This window comes from Struthio camelus, chromosome 6 (genome assembly GCF_040807025.1).
Source record: "Struthio camelus isolate bStrCam1 chromosome 6, bStrCam1.hap1, whole genome shotgun sequence".
NCBI classification, from domain to species: domain Eukaryota; kingdom Metazoa; phylum Chordata; class Aves; order Struthioniformes; family Struthionidae; genus Struthio; species Struthio camelus.
Genome location: NC_090947.1, coordinates 32942140 through 32962344, shown reverse-complemented (window position 1 = coordinate 32962344; position 20205 = coordinate 32942140). Strand labels below are relative to the sequence as shown.

The 20205-nt window shown below is 46.4% G+C and overlaps 1 protein-coding gene and 1 non-coding gene across 2 annotated transcripts in view; one reads left to right on the top strand and one right to left on the bottom strand.

Annotated features, from left to right (window-relative positions):
• CLASP1 (cytoplasmic linker associated protein 1) overlaps positions 1 to 20205 on the top strand; it is a 191659-nt gene that overhangs the window by 40055 nt on the left and 131399 nt on the right. The window contains exons 3-6 of the mRNA XM_068949030.1: positions 14235 to 14313; positions 15452 to 15555; positions 16372 to 16463; positions 16551 to 16626. Of these exons, the coding sequence (XP_068805131.1) occupies positions 14235 to 14313; positions 15452 to 15555; positions 16372 to 16463; positions 16551 to 16626 (351 nt within the window). The remainder of the gene's footprint in view (positions 1 to 14234; positions 14314 to 15451; positions 15556 to 16371; positions 16464 to 16550; positions 16627 to 20205) is intronic.
• LOC138067731 (U4atac minor spliceosomal RNA) lies at positions 12967 to 13085 on the bottom strand. The gene has a single exon (XR_011142109.1). It is a non-coding gene; the product is annotated as a U4atac minor spliceosomal RNA (small nuclear RNA).

Below are 20205 nucleotides of genomic sequence, written 5' to 3'. Positions count from 1 at the left end.
CTATTTTGCAGTCAAGCCAGCAAGATCTTATTGGGTGGTGACACAGAAGCTCATTAAACTCGGTCATAGATTGAAAGGACTGTTTCTAACTAGAGTACATAAAATTCATGTTCTTGAAATCACTTTAAGAATCTGGTAAAACAAAAAGCTTTGTATAAAGCTATGAGCAACCTGATCTGATTTTGTGTGAGAGGATTGAGCTAGTTGATCTCCAGAGGTCCCTTCTAACCTTACTTTATTGGTGGGCCCTACTCTGACTTTAAAGGTTGAAAAGCTGTTGTATCTTTTAATGTCATACAGAATCTGCAGCAGAGCTGGATGGGATGGGAGGAAACATGCCTGCAGTCCTCTTCTGGTCAGGTTAATAATGTCATGATATGTCCAGCATCGTCTGTCTGTCTTCAGTTTTTACAAAGCATCAGGTCTTGGTTCTTGCAGTTCTTATGACCATACTTATGCATAAAGATGTAGCCTTATTTGTTAAGATGAAACTTAATACCAGCGTGTGGTTTTTTTTTTCTTTTCGATTTTTTTTTTGGAATAATTGCTTCAAAGTCAAAAAATACCTTTTGGATTTACAGGAACAGGAAGGCTTACTTAACTTCCAACCTGAATGAATGAAAAAAAAAAAAAAGCATAAAAATTCAAAGATGTGAAGGGTTCATTTTTAAAGATATTTTGATACCCCCAGGTGCTGCTGGTATTTATTTAAACTGGCACCTAATTTGTGCTTTAGAAAATTCTACCAGGCCTCCATTAGAATCTCATGGCAACTTTAAAAATAAAAAAATTCATCTTTGAATTTGTTATGACTGGGGAGAGTTGAGTCAATTCCTTTACTAATTGCAAGTATTGCTATGTTTCTTTAATAAAAGCAATTGATTTTAATTGAAAGGAATCGTTTAGAAAAATGTTGTCTCCTTCCCCTTTTTAAGGGGAATGTAACCTACATCCTGCAGATAATTATTATTCTTTAAAACTATTCTTTCAGTGTTGTTTCAGATTTGTGCAGTTAAAAAAAAAAAAAGAACCCAAAAACGTTGGCCTGAAGTATGACGCAAACTCCTTTAAGATATATTCAGTTTCTTAATTTTTGAATTTTTATAAAGGTATGCTGTGCTATTGTTTCCTGTTCAGCAAAAAGTTAGACTGTTTTGAGTTGAAAAACAAGTAGCCAATGCGAGTAAACCTCTCTCAGAAAATGACAGAATTGATAAAACAGGATAACTATTTCTTTTAATCACAGTTAAATTCGTTATTTAAACATCTGATTCAGTTTAATTAGTGTTTTGAAAATAGTGATGGAGTTGAGAAGGGAAGAACAACATGATGAAAATGTTCAGAAATGTGAAAGGTGAGCAGAACCTGCTCAGGAGGTACCGTTTCCTTAGGACCCTTTTCAGGCACCAGCCCAGTTAACTGTGCGGCAGGGTGTCAGCTATTTGTATAGCCTGCGCTGGAACTGAGTGTGGTTTCCTGTACTACATTTACAGCTTATGTTCCTCTGATGTATTTCTGTTTCCTAAGAGTTCTATTTAAAATAATTACTCCAAGAGCTAATGATTTAGTTAAATGGTGAATTAATTTATTGTATTAATCCGCAAGAATTCTTGGACGCCTCTAAATTAATGGATGCTTATCTGGGGATTCCCAGCCTGAGAGTGGTTTTTATTTCCAGTGTAGTTGAGATGTTAGAGTATTGACAGGAACTGTTTGACTTGTTTAAATGTGTGTTTAGAATTGGATACAGAAGCCAAAACGTGTGTGGTTTGTCCCTATAATTTTCCAGTTGGTTTTTCACTTGTGCTGTCAGCTATTCAAACAGCTTGTTTTCTTCCCTTCAAGAAAAAGCTGACTCCTCTGGACAATGCAGGATGAGGAATTCCCTTTGCTTTGCTGGAGGCCTTTGTGCGTTGTCGTCCCCCACACCCCCCTCCCAGCCCGAGTAGGAATTCAGTGACTTCTGTGGAGTATTTAACAGTTCTTGAGACTGGAGTTCTTTAGACACAGAAACAGATGTAGTATGGGTAGTGGCAGAGCTGAGTCTTACTAGTCTTAGCCCAACTCCATGTCTTCTTGGGTTGAATCTTGAACCAGCTATAATGACAGATGGCTCGTGTCGGTCTGCCTGTGGTTGTGCTTATGTGGGTGCCGATTGCAAGAGTAGTGGTTTTTTTTTTGTTTTGTTTTGTTTTTTTTACAAAAAAAAAAGTCGTGGATTTCCAGCAGGACTATGCAAAACCAGTATAACTCTTTCCAGGAAGACTGGCTTAACAACTGTCCTGTGGCAATGACTGTCACCCATTTCTGACCTGGAATATCAGGTGAATGGGATGGTTTGGAGTCTTGTATGTATACAAATGGATTTTCCAGTCAGCTTGTTAGAAAAGCCACAAGTCTGCAGCTGACCTGCAGCACTAGCACGTAGCATGTGTTCTTCTGCTCCGTAACGGCTCTGCAGACATCTGCAGTCTGTAAATGCCAAGGCAAGAGATCAGCCCTTGCCTGTGTGTAGGTGTCTTGCAGGCCCTAGATGTTTGTGGGATGGGTAGCTTGCCTTGAGATTGCAAAATCTATTTGGGTTTCTGACAGCATGCCGTGCACAATTGTGGCCCAAGGGTGTGCCCTAATGGAGATGCGCTGTACTTCACTATTCTGTCATGTAATTGGGTATCTGTTGGAAATGACTAAAAAGGCATCTGTTTTCAGTCTGAGGCAGGAAAACAGATGTAGTATTCTCTTGTGGGGGCTCAGCAGAGTGATGCTTCAGCTGTTGCTCCAGATCTCAACAGAATGGCAGCCAAAAAGGCAAAGGGATAGACACAGGTCAGAGGGAGTTCAGGAGAGGAACGTAGTTAGGAAAGAGAAGAATGCTAACTTCCTGTGTGCTAGCAGCATGTGGTGCTTATTTTGGAGCCTGTGGAAAGCATTGCTGTCAAAGTTAGCATTACTTACTTTTCAAATAGGTAGGATTTAAATCTGTCTTTTTCTTTCTTTCTGATTGCTATTTGCTAGACCAGGTGGAGAGATTAGATTCTTTGTAGATAACCTATTGCTAGATGTTAAAAGATACTAAAAATCATGCCTAAATTAATCAAGGATTGTACTAAGAGCTAGACCTATGAGAGCTGCAATTGTGAGATGTCTGCATGGGGATAGGCAGATTAGAGCACTGAGCTGGTGAAATGCTAAGCCAGAAGCTGTACAATGAGGCTAGCCTGGTGCTAGGCCTGGGCCAGTTATGTTCCACTTGTCAGTCAAAGAACCCTGTGCCCTTACAGGAGGACATAGTTGCTCAAGTAGAGCACTGTGCCGTCACAGCTGTCCAGCTTGCACACAGGCACTGGTTCATGCCTGCTAATGGGTCTGGTGTGCTCAGATTAGCAGTTCAGGGCTGGGACTGTCCCTTTCTGTATTTCTGTGGCACTTGGTTTTCTGTGTATGTGATTGTGCTCCCCTCCCCCCTTGTTTCTTCTCCAGCTAAAAGTGGAACCACTGGTACACCACTGCAAGTGATGCTGATGATAAACCGCTGGAAGCTTTTCCTCTTGAGGATGTTTGTGCATGGGGGGGGGAAAAAAGCCTTTAAACAAGTATGAGGGAGGCTTTGAGAGAGAATGATATAAGAAACTCATTTAGTTAACTTTTAGCCAGTAGTTCCCAATATGCAGTGACCTATGTTGACAGTACTGATCAGTATGTTGTAAGAAGTGTCAAGAGTTGCTTTCCTTCTGCTCCAGAAGCAGAATTCCTGTTGTATGAGCCATGATCAGTCTTATGAAAGGTGTAGATTCTGAGTTCGAGCTCAGGTGCACAGCTCACTAGTGTAGAAGAGATTGAGTAGTGTTTTAACCCATGCGTTCAAGGTTCATCTGTACTCTCTTGAACTCCAAATGGATCATGGAGGTGTTTGAAATGCATTCTCTCCTCTCCAAGGCTCTTACATGAAGGAAGGCCTTGTCATCTAGTGCCATGGGGTGGAGGTTCCCACTACTGCTTAGGCTGCTGCAGCTTCACTGGCTTTGGGGAACGGGAGCAGGGTTAGGCCCGCACGGAAAGGGCAGCACGTGTTACATCTACACTGGAAAGCAACGTTGCTTAGCCTAGGAGGCCAGCTGCTTTGTGCTCCTCCGCGGAATTGCTTTTTTCTGGAGTGTCAGGGTTGACTTGGTTCTGAGATCTCTTGAAACCCTGACTTTTGGTTTTGTCATCCCAGCTTTTAAAGCCCTGTTGTCTTGTGGTACTGGGCACTGGAAGAGCTGTCCCTGAATTATGAATAGCACTTCCTAGGCCTGTGGTATGTAAAACTTACCTTAAGGTCTATAGACTATGCTGCAAGAGCATGTTTTTGTGTGGAAAACTTCACTTGGATTCTCCTGTTTGAGCTGTTATGTTTGTTCCTGAGATGGCCAGCTCTCTCCTAGCCTTGTCCTGTGGGTTGTGTCACTCTGCCAGTAAGAAGTGATTTCCTTTGGCTGCAGATTTGTATTGTCTTATGGTTGCAGGTGAGAAGAGCTTAGGGAGCCTCTTAAAGAATAACTACCTAAAAATAATTTTCTGTATTTGTTAAACGCAGTCTGACTTTCACCTTTTCTTCCAGCTCCAGTACTTAGCGCTCTTCCTAAAGGATTCAACTTTTGAGGCTCTTCGGAAGCTATAAAATCAGTAGCTTATTTACTTGATTGTTTAGAGCTCTTCAATGCCAGAACTTTACAGCAGTTTTTAGCAACAGAAGTGAAGAATGGACTCTTCAGACAAAGGATGTTGAAATCATCAAAGCTGGAATTTAGGCAGGCTATTGCAGCCATTACCCTTAAGGTGAGAGGATGTTATGGGCCTTCTGCATGACCAGGTGGCCAGAGCTTCAGCTTTTACCGTCTCGTTTTGGAGATTTCATACCCCATAGCACAGTGACTCTGAACCATGCTGCATTATTTGCTGAGGGCTTGTCTAGCAGCCCCTCTAAGGGTAAGAAAAGATTTCAGTGGACTAAAGCAGCTGTGCAGGAATAAGACTCCCGCTGAAGTGATGGCTCTCTCCACGGAGGAAACGTTCCCTCCTGCCAGCTGTGGTCCTTTCTCTGTCTGTCCGTTTCTCCACTTTTGTTGCCTACTGTTTTTGTGTAGCTTGCTTCTGATACTCCTGCAGCTAACAAAGGCATCTTGAAACTTTATTTTCCTTTTCTTAGTAGAGATCTTTGTTCTTGTGCCACTAGGTGGTTGTGGATTATGGTCGTCTCTGGAGTCTATTCTCCAGCGAGCGGAGCTGGAGATGCTGAGCAGGCAGTCTGATTGCACAGGGCTGGGAGCTTCTCTGGAAGCTGCAGGCTGTAAGGGTGTTTCCAGAGTTTTGCAAAGGTGGTGGCTACTGAAAATGCTATTGCACATTTAATTGCATGTGTTCTTTTCCTCCCAAATATGGCAAGGAAAAAAAGCTGTTAGCTGAAGTCCAGCAAGAGATGTCAGCGTCCGGTATGTACCCTCTACCCTACGCAATTCAGCTTCTGCAGACTCCTAACCACAATGAGTGTTTGGCCTTCCCAACAGACCCCACAGCTCTTTTTCCCTGGCTGACAGGACCAGCAGCGCTAGCAGCTGATTGGGCTGGGCTGAGTTTGCACCTATTTGGTGCCCCCCTCAGGAGGCTGTCTGCATGGCCTGCTGTCACTGCTTTTCTGGATGCTAGTGTTGCTGTCCCTCATGCAAGTTTATGTGGCAAGGTGTAATCTTTTAACCAACCTGGAAGTGTAGATATTTGCAAGCATGGAAACTAGTCGTTAATTAATTACTCAAGCATGCTTGAGTAATAAAATACTCAATAATTAAATACTCAAGCATGCTTGCAATTTTCGCTACCCTTCTTGAGCCCCAAGGGAGCAGAGAGGATTGTAGATGATTATCCAGCAGGTTGCTTGCTGCTTTGTTTTTTTCAGGTGCTGTCTAAATCTTCAGAAACAGTTCTGTTTTGGTTTCAAATGCACTGACCGCTTTCTATTCCTGTGGATGTTAGAGATGGAGTTAGTCAGCGCTTCTGTATTAGGAGCTTTAAGCTGCCTCAGCTAATATGATTCTGCCTAAGGGCAGTTTAGAAATGTGATTGCTCACTTTCCCTGTGTACTTTAGCGGGCTCTTGCGGCTAAGGAGCAGGGGGGAAAGCCCCCTTATTAGGTAAACCAAGCTGGGTTGTTAATAAGGCACACTGCTATACTAGCAATTTACTGGTTGCCATAATAAGGGCTTTCAGTTTTCCCATAAAGAGCAAAACAGGGCATTGAAGTGTCTCTCTTTTTTTAACTAACGTTCTTATTGCTTTTCTGCGAGGTGTGGCCTAGTACTCATTGCGCGTTGCTTCATTTTGCCTTGTGCTCCTGAAGTGCAACTTGTTGCCAAAGCTACAAGCTTGTTCAAGGGCCAGATTTCCAGCCAGCCATACACAGGTGTGATCTCATCATTGCCCCCGGAGTTAGATCCATTTTTCTTTACTGGCTCAGGACTTGGCGGTAAAGGTATGTGTTCAGCTGGCAGTGACTATAATGCACAGAGTGGTGGCAGTGTTTGTGACTAAGGGGACATCTAACTGCTTTGTGGTGAAGAAGCAAATTGTAATACTAGTTGGTCACACTGATTTTGTTTTGATGCTGTTTTATGTGAAGACACTGAGTATTATCTTGCAGATATCCATACCCATAAGGAGCTGCAAAAGCAGGGCTAACTTTTTGAGACAGTGCTTGCTGCCACTGGTTTTCAGTGCTGTTTGGGATATTGAGACAGGAAGCTGGGACTGAAACTGGGACTCTGCCTTCCACCACACTGTCTCCTGATTGTGGTACACAAGCACTGCTTCCCCAGCTGTTTGAGCATTGACTGTAGTTTGCATTGCTAGTGATTTACCTGCTGTACTGTCTGGAGCTTTGACCTTGCGAAGGCTAGAAAAGCCACCTGTGCTCCACAGCAGTGACTCTGCAACTTGTGATTTCCTTGGTGTCCTTTAGACAGAGCCCCGTGATTACATGCTGCTCCCTCTCATTGCCTGTGTGCGACCACCCAAGGACCAATGAAAGATCTTTGAGAAGGAAGGTGAATTTATTCTTAGGAACTCAGCAGGGTAGGGAGCAGCACGGCTGGGCGCTGACTCTTTCCCAGGGTCTTCATCCAGGTCATCCTTGTCAGCTCTCCTAGAAACAGGTGTCAGTGCTCCAGAGTGATCATGTTCGCCTAAGTGCCCCCAACTGTTTTTGCTGGGATATCTACAACAATACCTTCTTGCTCTGCACTGCTTTTTCTTATTTGAATTTTGGTTGTGTTTTACCAAGTCTCCATCTCTTATCAGGACAGAACTCTTCTGTTTTTACTGGATCCAGGATGAGCTTTTAGAGGTATTTTGTTTTGCCTAAGCCAGATGCCCCTGTGGCTTAACAGTAGTTCCAAGAATACATCCCTGTAGTGATTGTTCCTGACTCTTTAAAATCTCTCTGCTGCTGCCCATCCCCCCCCCCCCCCCCCCCCGAATTTATGGCTTTAGTCTTTCTGGAACTTACTCCATTGTAGAGCTTTGCATTATTTGAGTTGCTCGTGTGCTCCCAGGTATATAAATGAAGAAGAATTTTCCAGTCAGTTCACTCCCCTCCCCCCCCTCTCCCCCCCCCATTTTACAAGTGTTGGTGGTTTTACTGGGTGTTTTGGTTCAGCCATTTCTGTCAGTCCAGCACTTGTCTCATGGGTATTACTGTCCTTCATCACTGTTGCACAGTGTGCTTCACCATTGTAGGTTGGGTGAGTTGGCATCACATAAACCCCTTCCCATGAAATCTGGGGTGAGCAGTGGTCCTTAATTCATAGACAGTTATTTCTGCTTGTAGCAGTAGTTTAAAAGTAGCTGCAAAATGCTCTGAGGTCCAGGTTGTGTTAGTGCAGTAGCGTGTTAAGAGTATGGGCTGGCTATAATTCTCCCTGCTCTTCTACCCCTGAAGGCCTGTGGGAAGTTGTTGCTCCTTCTGCGGTGAAAATGAAGCACTTACTGGAGGCCCAGATGATTGGGACTGGTGTGGGCACCTGACCGTAGTACTAGCTGTCATCCTAGGGACAGAAGGCAAAGTCAATTGACTAGCAAGTTTTGTGTCATCGCAGGAGTGCAGGGTGGTGTTGGTGTGGAGGGGCAGGGAAAACACAGTTACTAGATGATGCTGGGCAGAGCCTTGGACTGAGGGGAGCCCTGCAGGTAGCAGAGATTTGGGAACTAGTCTGGGCAGAGATACATAGGGCAGTCAGTACCTCCTGGGGTTTCCCTTGAGAGCATGGCACTGCATGGGCAGCATGAGCAGCCTGGTCTTTGCTACCTTTAGGGATGACTGCTGTCACATGCCATCTTCATAGGGCATCATACAGCGGGGGAGGGATTCAGTGATGGAGAAGGAAGAGCAAGACGTACTGCCAGAATAGGAGGAAAGGCTTTCAGGTGTGAGATGAGAGACTGGGAAAAGTGATGTAGAGATGAAAGCTGTTGTGTGGTTCAAATCCTGCCAGGTCTGTTAATTGTGCGTTGCTGTTCTGACTTGCTGAACAATTGCATGCTATGCTGCAAGGAGACCCTCAATGCTGATGTTTCCTGATGTAGAGGAGCTGGCCCCCTGGCTAGGGAGGGCCAGAGGGCCAGTGAAGCTCATGATCTGCTGGGAGTGTTCTCAGCCCTGGGTACTGTTTAACGCTTGATACAGTGCTGCTTTGTGTAACTGCTTGTTCTGAGCAGAATTAACTCTGATCAGCCATGTATCAGGGTGGAAAAACCCTCTGAAAAGTTTCTGCAACTGTTTCCCCCATTTTTCTAAATCCAAAGCAGATGGCTGGCCTATCGTGTAAAACAAAAAAAATCACTCTGATCGCTCCACTTAGAAATTTAATTTTCTATCCCATAGAAGACTTAGAATCTTTGTATGAATGATGAGAAATATAAGGAGCATTTTTCCATTGGGAAGGCGTTCCAAGAGACTGCGGCCCCTTTTCCAGTAGAAAGGCTCATATATCCAAACCAAGCAGCTGCTTTCTTAAAGGCCTTGTGGTATTAAATGACAAATCAATGGCCCAGCGTTGAAAATTGCTTGTGGATTTTAAAGGCGGTGTCTGTGAAATACTTGATGTCTTAGAATGGATGGTATCCCATGGCTCCAGAGAAAGACTCAAAATTGGTATTCCTGGGTTCTTTCCCCTGTTCAGCCCTTACTTCCGTGTCTATTCGATACACAAGATGCTGTAAAACCAGCTGCGCTACTGTCGCTTTTTTGTTTGTTGGCGTTATTTTTGCTCTTCTGTACAGTACACTGCTTTGCACATGACTTGTGTGCATGCTGGGAACTTTTGGCTGGGGCAATACTCTGATGTTCCCGTATAGATGCGACTCTGCCTTGAAATGTTAAATGTTAACTGTGCTGGAATGGCAGAATGAGAGACTTCCTCCAGTGTGAATGTGGTTATGCTGGTGTGAGGGTGGGAAAGAGGAGTCAGCGTTTCATAAGCGAACTTTATGTTTGTCTGTCTGCCAGGGGGTTTTTATTGCTATCCTGACCCAAAATATATACCTGACTTCAAAACTAAATTTGCAAATGTCATCTAATTTTAGCTGTTGCTGTCTTGGGTGCCCAGTTCAGTTGTGGTGGATATTTCATGCCTTGAAGAATTAGAACTGCTTTAGATGAAATAATCAAGTAGTAAGATAAACGATGATTGGTGAGTGTGTGGGAATCTGTGCTTGCCTGAAGTTTCTCAGTGTAATGTGGAAAAGTTCTCCTTTCTTCACAAATACATTAAGTTTACTTGAGGTAAATAAGCTCTTCTCTATGCTTTAGCAACTGAATCCAAAAGGTTATCTAAGTAGATATTAAAGAAAAAATTGTTTCTGTGGTTAAATTCTGTGAGGTGCATGACCTTCTCTTAAAATTTTTCACACTTGGCCTAAGATTTAAGTCTGTCCTCCTCCTCCAGAAAAGGCTCACAGACAGATCCCGAAGTGAAGTAGCCAAATGGTGTCGCTGCAGTGTTACAGATAAGAAAACTGAGGCACAAAGCAAGCTGGTGACAAAGCCGAGATAGAAACCAGATCTCCAGCCCTCCTGTTCTGTTTCTGAGCTGCCTGTGCCTGTGGTCCAGCAGGAAGCCAGTAGAGTGAAACTGGCCCATGGGAAGGTGCTGCTCAGCCCATCACCCGTTCCCTAGGAGGGACACAGGATTTTGTAGCCTACAAACAGTGCATGCATTTCTCTTCCTCCTTCTCAGAGGAAGTGGCTCTTCTTCTGCCACAGCCTGGAGCTGCCACGTTAGTGCAGCCTGTGGGGTAGCTCAAGATTGGCTCATTCCAGCAAGTTCATGGTATTGGATTGTGCAGCTTGCTGTCTTACTTGCGCTTTTATGAGAGTGCGTCCAAGTGTGTCTTGCTTTAAGCTATGCAGGATGCTCTTGTGTTTGTCTGCCGTGTTTCATGAGCATTTACTTTTAGACCAGATGATGGTAGGCTGTGCCTCATCTCTGATATGTGGAGCTGCCTGTAGGCCTTTCAACACCACCCAGGTATTAAAGGATGTATGCTTTGAGTTCTTTGAAGTAATTTTTGATGACCTGTAAAAACAGTTTTTCAGTACTGGGAGAAGTTATATTGCATTCTTGGGAACTAGCAAGAGCCTTGGTCACTGGGAATGATGGTGCCTTGAAACCCAGCGACTGGAGGGAGGCAGGAGAAGGGCTTTCTGACAGTCCTTAGCTCCTATGGAAAGTACCATTTAAGATGTTACAAAGCAGCAGGAGATGCCAATTGAACTGAATTCTGGATGGCACAAATTGTTTTGACTGGCTTGAGGAAGCTCTGGAGCAAAATAGGCAAAGCTGCTGAGCCCCAGGACTAGAACAGTGCCACTCTATTTCTGCGCAGTGAGATCTGTGCGGAAGATCTGAGATTTGCCCTCTTGGGATCCTATATAAGGTAGAGGACTAAGAGCAGCAGTAGCTGACTCCACGTTTCTCTTGGTTGAAGGCTGAGACTCTGTGCTGTTAGTGATGATAGTGGAATTGAGCCCTACCTTGCTCAGACAGCATGAAGCAAGACCTGCGTGGATGTAAAGGCTGTGAATAGCTCTTTAGTTACCAGTACTCTAGTGTTACCCTGAATTTTGTGCAGAGAGCTGGCTTTCCTGTGCTTCTGCATGCTACTGGCAAAGGGCCCTACTTTGGGGGGTGTGTGTTTTTTGTATTCAATCCAGTGCAACAAGGGCTGGAATTCATTTCCTCATTTGCCAGTCATGCAATGGATTTTCAGTGTTATCAGTCTCTCTTGCTAGTGGTTCCACTGGAGCTCTCAAATCATATAGGATTTCAACTTTTCACCTCTCTGACTGTCAGCAGTTTCGGAGGCGGGTGGCAAATCAGGTGTGATAAATGAATCCAGCTTGGCTGGGAATAATAGTTGCCCCCTTTTCCTTTAATTAAAAAAAAAAAAAAAAAAAGCTGCCCAAACCACCACTATAATTATTGTGCTTAATTTGCTGTTGTGCTTAAAGAAATGGAGAGCTAAAAGTCTTGGGAGACTTCCTCTGTGGTCTGATCCTGGGGGCAGACTGCAGGGTGATTGGGTATGTTTGTACTGCGTGTGTGTTTCTTTTAATATTTGAGTGATGAGTTCCTCTCGCTCTTTCCTGCTGGCAGGCGGTTTGAAGAAGAGATGGATCCTTTCCTCTCTAGGGATCAGACTTATCCCTGGGGCACACCTCAGTAATTGCATTCAGCACTTGTTTCTTAATGCAGGATGCTGTTGTGACTCTGATCAGACAGCTGTGAATGACCTGTTTTCAGGTTTCTGGTGACTTCTTTTAAAAACAGTTGATCTTTTAGCTAATGGGGATCTAAAAAAAATCATCTCCTATTGGGGCTCTGCTGTTGTACCCCAAAGAGAAGGACCTGAGAGTGAAAGGACAGAGTAGTGGGTAATGACTGGGTATAAGGCAGCAGGCTCTGAAGATGCCTGAGCATTTATCTGTGGTAGAGTAAATCCAGTGTGCAAGATGAATGTGAATAGGAGCCAGAGTTTACCAAAACATGAGGAAATTCTCCTTTGGTGTGTTAATTGATCCTAGATTTTGACAGCACATTGTAAATTGTGTTGAATTAAAAATGACACATTTAAAGGAGCTGTTTACTTTGGAAGAATGCTGTTTGGAGAAGCTATAGTTGCCTAAGTGGGAAACTAAGGAGAAGGCAGGATCCAGGGGCTTATATTAGGAAGCTTTTTTTTAAAAGACTTTTCATAAAATTAGCTATTTTCTTTGCACACTGTTCATACCCCACTTGCTGTTCTGTGGCTGAGTTTGGAGCGAGTCCATATAACAAGCAGAGGTGGAAAGGTTGGGTTATGGGCCGTGAATGTGCAGAGCAACTGCAGCAGCTGTAACAACTGCAGCAGGAGAGTTAAAACAATGATTGAATGATTTAATATGTGAGGGTTTTGGTATATACAGTAGCATAACAGGCTTCATGGTAATGCTGCTCTTGTCTGTGAGCCTACATATATCAGCTAATTTACTTCCTATCGCGTATTTCTTTGTTAGGAATGCTGTTCATTTCCATCCAGGTTACTCCTGCTCGAGAAAAACACAATAATAGGGATGGAGGGGGAGGTGGGGACCTGGCGTTTGTGTATAGGAAGTCCAAAGCCGAAACGGCTCACTCTTTTTTTTCCCCCCCTTGTGGTGGTGGGGAGGAAATACCAGCCCCGTTTGGTCTGACGGACACAAGTGTAGCGCTCGCCCCTCGGGCAGTACCCGGCGATGCCCCGCGGAGGGGCCGGCCCCCGCAGCGGCCGCCTCGGAGACCCCGCCCGCAGCGGCCGGGAGGTGCCGGGCGTAGCCGAGGCGCAGGCGGCCCCTGGCGGCCAGAGGGGCTCGGTGCGGGCGGTTCCCCGCGAATGGCACGGCGCTGGGCAGGGCGCAGCGGTTCCAAAAATTGCGCCGCGCCGCAGAGCGGCGGGCGCTGCGTGTTGCTAAGGCGTTAGCAGTGCTGCTCTCACCACGCGTTCATTGAGCAGCCGCGCAACCCCAAGATAAGGACGGTTGCCGGGGGACCCCCGCGCGTCTGCCGTAAGGGAAAGGCAACAGCAGCTAAGCTTAGGGTGAGGGGCAGCGCGCCGCCGGCCCCCTCTCGCCCGCCGCCCAGCTCGGCGGCGCGCTCCGAGCTTGTGCCGCCGGCCGCGCTGCCATATCTTTATCTTCCCTGCTCAGTTTTAAGCCTTTTTGTCGGCCGTCGGGGCGGAACCCAGAGTGCTTTGCGCCAGGCGGGCGGCTATTTGCATACGGGGCTGGCCAGCCGCGGCGGGGAGCGCGGCCCCTGCCGGCGGAGACGGGGGCGCTTCCCCTTCGGCGGGGCACGGCGTCCGTGCTGTGGCACCTCTGGCCAGCGCTACTTCGCAAGCGTTGCATGCTTTAAGCAATTCTTAACTCTTCACTCGAGTGAAGAGTTTATGGGAAGCGTTGCTCTACGGGAATTTTTCCTTTCTGTGTTAGCGTATGGTATGGGTTTTTTTTACTGTTCTTTTTTTTAAAAAAAAAAAAAAAACAAAAACGGCTGATCAGAGTGGGTTTTATGGTACATGATCTAATGTGGAGCTTCTCCTGAACAAATTGTTTTCCCCTGGGTCTTAGTTATGGCACAAACTTGTTAGTTTTTAAATAATTTCTGCAGGTCAATAATGAGGCAGCTGTTAGTGCACATCACTTTCTAATTATAACTTAGTGTAAATAATAAGTTAGAAACTTTATAGCAAATACTGAAATTGTTATGCATATGGTATGTGTACGTTGCACGCATGTGTTTGTGTGAACTTAGCGTTGTACTGCAATTATATAGCTGTTGGTGCAGCCAGGCTCTTGGCCGTGAGTTTGGGGTTGGCAATGTCATGGGCAGTGGTAACTGCTTGGGGGCTTTGTGTTTTGAGAAGCACCCTGCCTGTGTCTTGGGAGCAGTGCAGGGGGGGGGAGCTGCATATCTCACATGGTCCCCTTATCTGTGTGAGCGCAGATCTGAAGCGATTCGATACCGCGTGGAGTGCAGGTCATGGACTGCCCTCCCCATGCACCGCAGGGGTCTTTCGGGGGGCAGCATGTGACACCCCCCCTCCCCCACCTCCCAAACCCTTTGCAACATGTTCCCCAAGGCCCCGGTGAAGGGCTCTGTGCTAAACAGCTATCTGCTATGTGTTTGCAGGTGGTTCTCCTGGGCATGGACATCCTTTCTGCACTGGTGTCACGCTTGCAAGATCGCTTCAAGGCACAGATTGGCACAGGTGAGGTGCAAGGCGGGTAGCGTTGCTGTTGCACGAGCTGTCAGGCTGTGCTCTGGCCACCGCCTGTTCCTTCTCCCCCCCATGCTGTGTTGCTGCCTTCAAAAATGGGAGGAGAAGCCATCAGATGAGTAATCTGAGGCTGGTATTTGGTTGGCAGCAAGTGTCATTTGGTATATTGAATCAGATGCAAATATGAGGATGTGTTTCTATTTTTCTGTAGATCACCTGTGCAAACTCGGTTTGAAAAGAGGCTAAATGGTTGAACTAAAAAGAAAAAAAACAACTCAGGAATACAATCCGTTACCCTAAAAAATATTTTTTTAACCTTGCACATGAAGCCTTCTCTCGCTCCCTCCCCGCCTTGAGAGCGCTCACAAGGCACTTTAGTGATGTCACGCACTGCTGAAGGCCCTTTTACTGTTACCCCGCGGTATGAATAAAAATGGCAGACTAGCCTCTGAGCTACTGCCGTAGGTAACTAGCCTGTGTGCTGTCTTCTGTTTTCCAGCTCTAAGGATGCTTCAGTCTTAGGGTTTTGGGGCAGCCCCAAAACCCTATCAGGCAATCGGAAGCTGGCTGCATAGCTCTCCAACTGTAGCCCCTTGCATAGGAGGGGATGTGGTTGGGCTCAGCACAGATCTGGGTTGAAGAATTTGCACAGCCACTCCCACAAGCGCGAGCCAGTTGTGGTTTCAGTCCTGCATGCTTTTTGGATGCCAACTGTACGCAGGGTTTAGGAGGAAGGACAAGGGCTTCCCATGCTTTCTTTCCTGAAGGTGCTAGTGCTCTCCAGCTCCAGAGCCTGGACGCTCTGCTGCTTGTCCCTGCTGAGCTATACCATAGGGAGAATCCCAATTCTTACAGCACGTTTTCTCTGGAAAATATTTCCCGTGCTTGTAATGTCATGCAGAGCCTCCCATGATGCTCTCCTTTGAGTTGTTGTGTGCTCTGGTTGATGTTACTGGGAGCTGAGGGTGCTTGGCTCACCCAGGTTGTGCCTATGCAACCTTGTGCAGGTTGTGCTGCCTGTGGGGAGCAGGGGAGCCCACTTTGTTGTTGGGTCAAGGGAGAGCAGAGGGACTCCAACTGTGATGGTTTTCTTCTGAGTGTCATGAACGTTCCTGTTTTGTTTCCTCAGTGCTGCCGAGTTTACTTGATAGGCTGGGAGACTCTAAAGACTTAGTGCGGGAGCAGGATCAGACCTTGCTGCTGAAAATTATGGAACAAGCTGCTAATCCTCAGGTATGCTTGACAAGCCTTTGCAGTGTGGCTGCGTAGGAGAGACTGACCATTTAAAAAGCAGCTGTTTCAGAACCTCTCTTTTTGATCCTCTGGTAGTCCTGTTTTCTCTAACTGATGGGAGACAGCTGGCTGACTGTCTCCCATGTCCACAGCATAAGCTCCCGAAGGCACCCTGCGGTACAACTTGTCACCTCAGTTTCAGGGAGCTCCTGTTGGCTTGTGTTAGCGTTCTGACTTGGACTCCAGCGCAGGTGGTGGAGTTAGCTTGCTGCCCTCTTCAACTGAATGTGGCGCATCTGTTGTGGTTAGGTCTTTGGGATGAGTGTTTAACTGGCCCTGTGTGGAAGTTAACAGTCCTTCCTCATGTTTTATTAGACAGAGGGTTTTCTCCCATGTCTCTGGCTGAAACACTCCTCCTCCTACACCTTTGTTCTGAGAATTCACCTTATTTGAGAATGCTGTTGCATGTGTCTGGGTTGGCAGGATATGCACGGGAGTTTGCATGTTAGTTGGGTTTCCCGGGGGGATGGGCGGATGGATGTCACAGCAGTTGTTTTGGGTGCTGGAAGTCATGTGCTTTCTCTAGCTAAAACAATATTACTTTAGCTAGTGACAAGTTACTATGAAGTCATCAAAGGGCAGAAAATTGGTTGTATCTAAAAATGTCTTCCCACTTATTGTTTTGTTCTGCTTGAATGGATGCAAAGCTTACATTTAAACTCTAGATATGTTGGTGTACTTCTGCTAGAGAAAGAATCCCTTTCCCTTTTCCCCTGCCTCCTTTTCTGCTGTCTTACCTTCTTTTGTCTTCCACAGTACGTGTGGGATAGAATGCTAGGAGGATTCAAACACAAGAATTTCCGGACAAGAGAAGGGATTTGCCTCTGCCTTATTGCAACACTCAATGCGTAAGTCAGAACTATTGCACATTTAGTTTTTTTTATACACAAGCACGCTCTATTAATTCACGTTGCACTTTTGGTCTTTATTCCCAGATCTGGAGCTCAGAGTTTAACACTGAGTAAGATAGTGCCACATATATGTAACTTACTTGGAGATCCGAACAGCCAGGTAAGCTTTTTGGTGTGAGTCACTTCCTAAAAGCTGTGCTGATCACTACCTCTGTCAGTAAACAGGGCTCTGAGTTTTGATTGGTAAATTAGTGAACTGTGCTCCTACTAGGGGATTTTAAAAGATTCTGTTTTTGAAAAAGAAATGATTTGAGGTATGCCTAAAACAGCATGTGAATTGCTCCCAGGAGTTCAGCAGAGCACCCTCAATCTGCAGATCTGTAGAAGAAAACCTTAGTGGAAAGGGAACTTGCACTAACACCAGCTGCCTCAGTGCAAGGGAAGCTGCAGGGATCCCTCTAGGCTCAGTGCAGCACCCGGCACCATTGGGTGAGAGCTAGTCAGGGTGGGGAGGGCAGATGAGACCAGGACCAGTTTGACAGCCTGGCCCTGTACTGCCAAAAGTTGTATGAGTAGATTTTGAATGAGGGGTGGGGGGAAGGCAAGCTGTATAGGAGCCTTAAACCAGCAGTGTAAGCCAAGTAAAAAACAGCTGCTGAAGGAGAGATGTCACTTCCATGTACTTTCCCTCCTGCCATAGAAGAGTCAGTTCTTCATATCTTGTTCTCTCCCAGCTCTATTATAGCGATAATATACTAAGCTGGGGCAGACCCAGTTGTTCTAAGTGCTGTTTTGCTGCAAGGAGGAGATTTCTTGCTGTGGAGAGTTTGTAATCTAATCTGAAATTGGATGTGAGTAAGTGAGGATGGTGAGAAGAAAGGAGGTGGGGGACCAAGGCTTAGATTAATGCCTGTTGGCTTTTGAGTATCCCTCTTCCTCCTCCCAGAATGGATGCACATGGATGAAATCCAAGTCTATAGTAGCTTTTTGGCTGATGGGAAGCGTGGGATGAGTGGCCAACTGGGAAATGGGTTTCCTTCGTTTCTGCATTTGGCTGTATTTCCATGACTGTCAGGGTCTCCCCTTGCTAAAGAGGAGGACTGTGCGTGAAGCAGTGTTTCCTTGCTGGTTGTGTCAGCACGGGAGAATAAACTGGTTACCCAAGAGGCTTTTAAGGAAGTTTAATGTTCAGAGTCCTTCTGGTTCTGAGCTACAGCTGAGCAAGCAGGTACTCTCTGAGTGGACCTCAGGACTCTTATTTTACAGGCAGAGACACATCAGCCTTGCTATTGTGGTGAGCTGTTAAAACAACTAGGAAGTTGGTGAGGGAGCTGTGGGACACGTTATCCTGCTCCACTGTCTGTCTTGTGTGCCTGGAAGACAGGCTACTCTGTCCACTCTCCTGTGTGCGCTGCTCTGCTTCCTCTCCAGAAAGCCCAAGCGCAAACTGATCAGACGCAAATCACTGTCAAAGTGGGCTCCTGGTTTAACAGGGCTTGGCTCTGGGAAGCTGCCTAGTGCCCGCCAGCTGCCTAGTGCCCGCCAGCTGCCTAGTGCCCGCCAGCTGCCTAGTGCCCGCCAGCTGCCTAGTGCCCGCCAGCTGCCTAGTGCCCGCCAGCTGCCTAGTGCCTTTTTCTGAGCTCCAGGAGACCTGAACTGCTGAGGCTTGGTCAATGCTGCCCCCTCTTGGTGAAATAAGATGGAGAAGCAGAGATCCATGTCAAGTACAGTATTCTTTCTGTTTTGAGAAGTGGAAGCTATTTTGTTACTGCCCTTTTCAGAAAGATTTTGGGTGAGGGGATTTTTTGTTTTTAGCTAATGCAGCTTCTGAGAGCTTGTATAACGCAGGGATTATCTTGGTGTGAAAGTGTATTTACTCTTGCAGTATTTTCTGAAAAATAGAACTATGAACGTGACAGCTTTGTTATTGCTATGAAAGATGAAAGAAGTATGATGGCAGGGGCTTACTGCCGTGTCTGGTATGGTGTTTACCCAGTCCTGCAAACACACCTCTGATTAACTTTGTGCCCTCGTGCAACCCTTCAGAGCGGCACAAGGACCTACAGTGGCTATTGCTTGCGTGTGGAAGGGAGTCATGTGAGTGTGGGGCTGCGTGAAAGGCCGTCACTGCCATGGATGGGGGCTGGGGCATGGTGGGAGGCTGGGCACGTGTCCTCTAGCAGAGCTGCTCAGCGTGGGGCCCACAAGAGAGAGCTCCCTGGCTGCGCCTGGCATGTGGGCTGTGGCCCTGGGGCAGGCTGATTCCCTGCAGACGTGTGAGATGCAGGCACTGCGGAGGGGGAGTGCAAGACAGAAGCTGACTGAAGAAATCTCACGCTGGGCGCGTGAGACTTGGCAGATCTGAATTCCTGCTCTGTCACGTCTGTCTCCTCGCCCTGCCGGGGAAAGGCGATGTGGTGGACCCGCACAGGGAAGACAGAGCTCTCCGTGTCCTTGCCCTCCTTGTAGCAGGCTCTGTAGCCCTGAGGCAGGGCAGCTGCTTGAAGGGACGCTCTGTGTTTCATATAAATAGCCTTAGTGTTTAAAACATCTTTTCATCTAGCTTCTGTTCCCAACTGTAATGCCTTGTTCTCCCTTACTTCAGCGATGATCCATTGAAGACCTCTTTGGGAGGATTGGTCTTTACTTCTGATCTTGCTCTAAGAGCCCGTGTCAATGAGTTAGCGCTTGCTGTGTTCCTTAACTAGGACGCTAGGCTAACATCCTATGTTTATCATTGTGCTGGGATTCTGTCCTGGTTTGAAGCATGCGCTGTTTGCATGCTCGTATTAGCGATCTACCTCTTCCTCTGCTGTCCTGAGCAGATGTGAACAAGAGGCTCCTCCACAGCTGATCTCACACATCACTGTCCTGAGCAACCTCTCCTCCCTTGCCCTTGGAAGCAGGGAGCAAGGCTGGGTAAGGGTCTGTGTACCTGAGAACTGGGGATGCTGAAGAGTCTGTCCTGGGTTGTGCCCAGGAGCCCTGCCTCATATTAGCCCTGCTGTTAGGATTAAAACTTAAGAAAAAATAAACAAAAAACAAGACAAGGGTGAGTCAAGGGTTAGTCATGTTTTCCTAGGAAGTAGTGTGGGCGCCTGTCTTTTGACTTCAACCTGTAGGGGATTTTAGCTTGCATCCACAGAATATCTTGCATCTGGTCCTGGTGTGTGCAGGCACTGGGGTAGCTGCTGGGCTGTCTGCAGAGAGGTGCTGTGCTCCCGTGTTGGTTCTCGTTCCCTTTGCAGCTCTGCTTCTGCAGCAGTTGTTTCAGTGCAGTCATCCACCAGCCTCTGCTTTGGGAACCTTTTCTGTGCAGGTGTGTGCAGAAGGGAAAGTTAATGTCAGAAGCAGGCAGAAGTGTATGGCTTTGTAGGCTGCCTTGTAGGCAGAGGAGATAGTTTACCTTCTGCCCGCTGCGTCTGATAGAGGAAAGAGTTGTTTTTAAGTGCAGAAAGGTGACTTAAACTTTATTCAGATTTGTGGCCCTTCTGCTGAGAGCTGGAGGGGAAGGATGTGCTCGGCAGCCAGTGTCTTGCAAAACAGTTTAAACATGCAAAATTATTCGACTAAGAATCCAAGCCAAATAATTGCTCATAGAGCCTTTCCTGGTGTTCATAAGACTCCTTGGATTGGAGTAAAAACATAGGACATCTAAAAACCGAGCAAGCAGCAGTTAATTTATTGGTGAAACTGTTTTGCTGCTGTATTAATGTAAAGTTGATTTTAAGATAAGCTA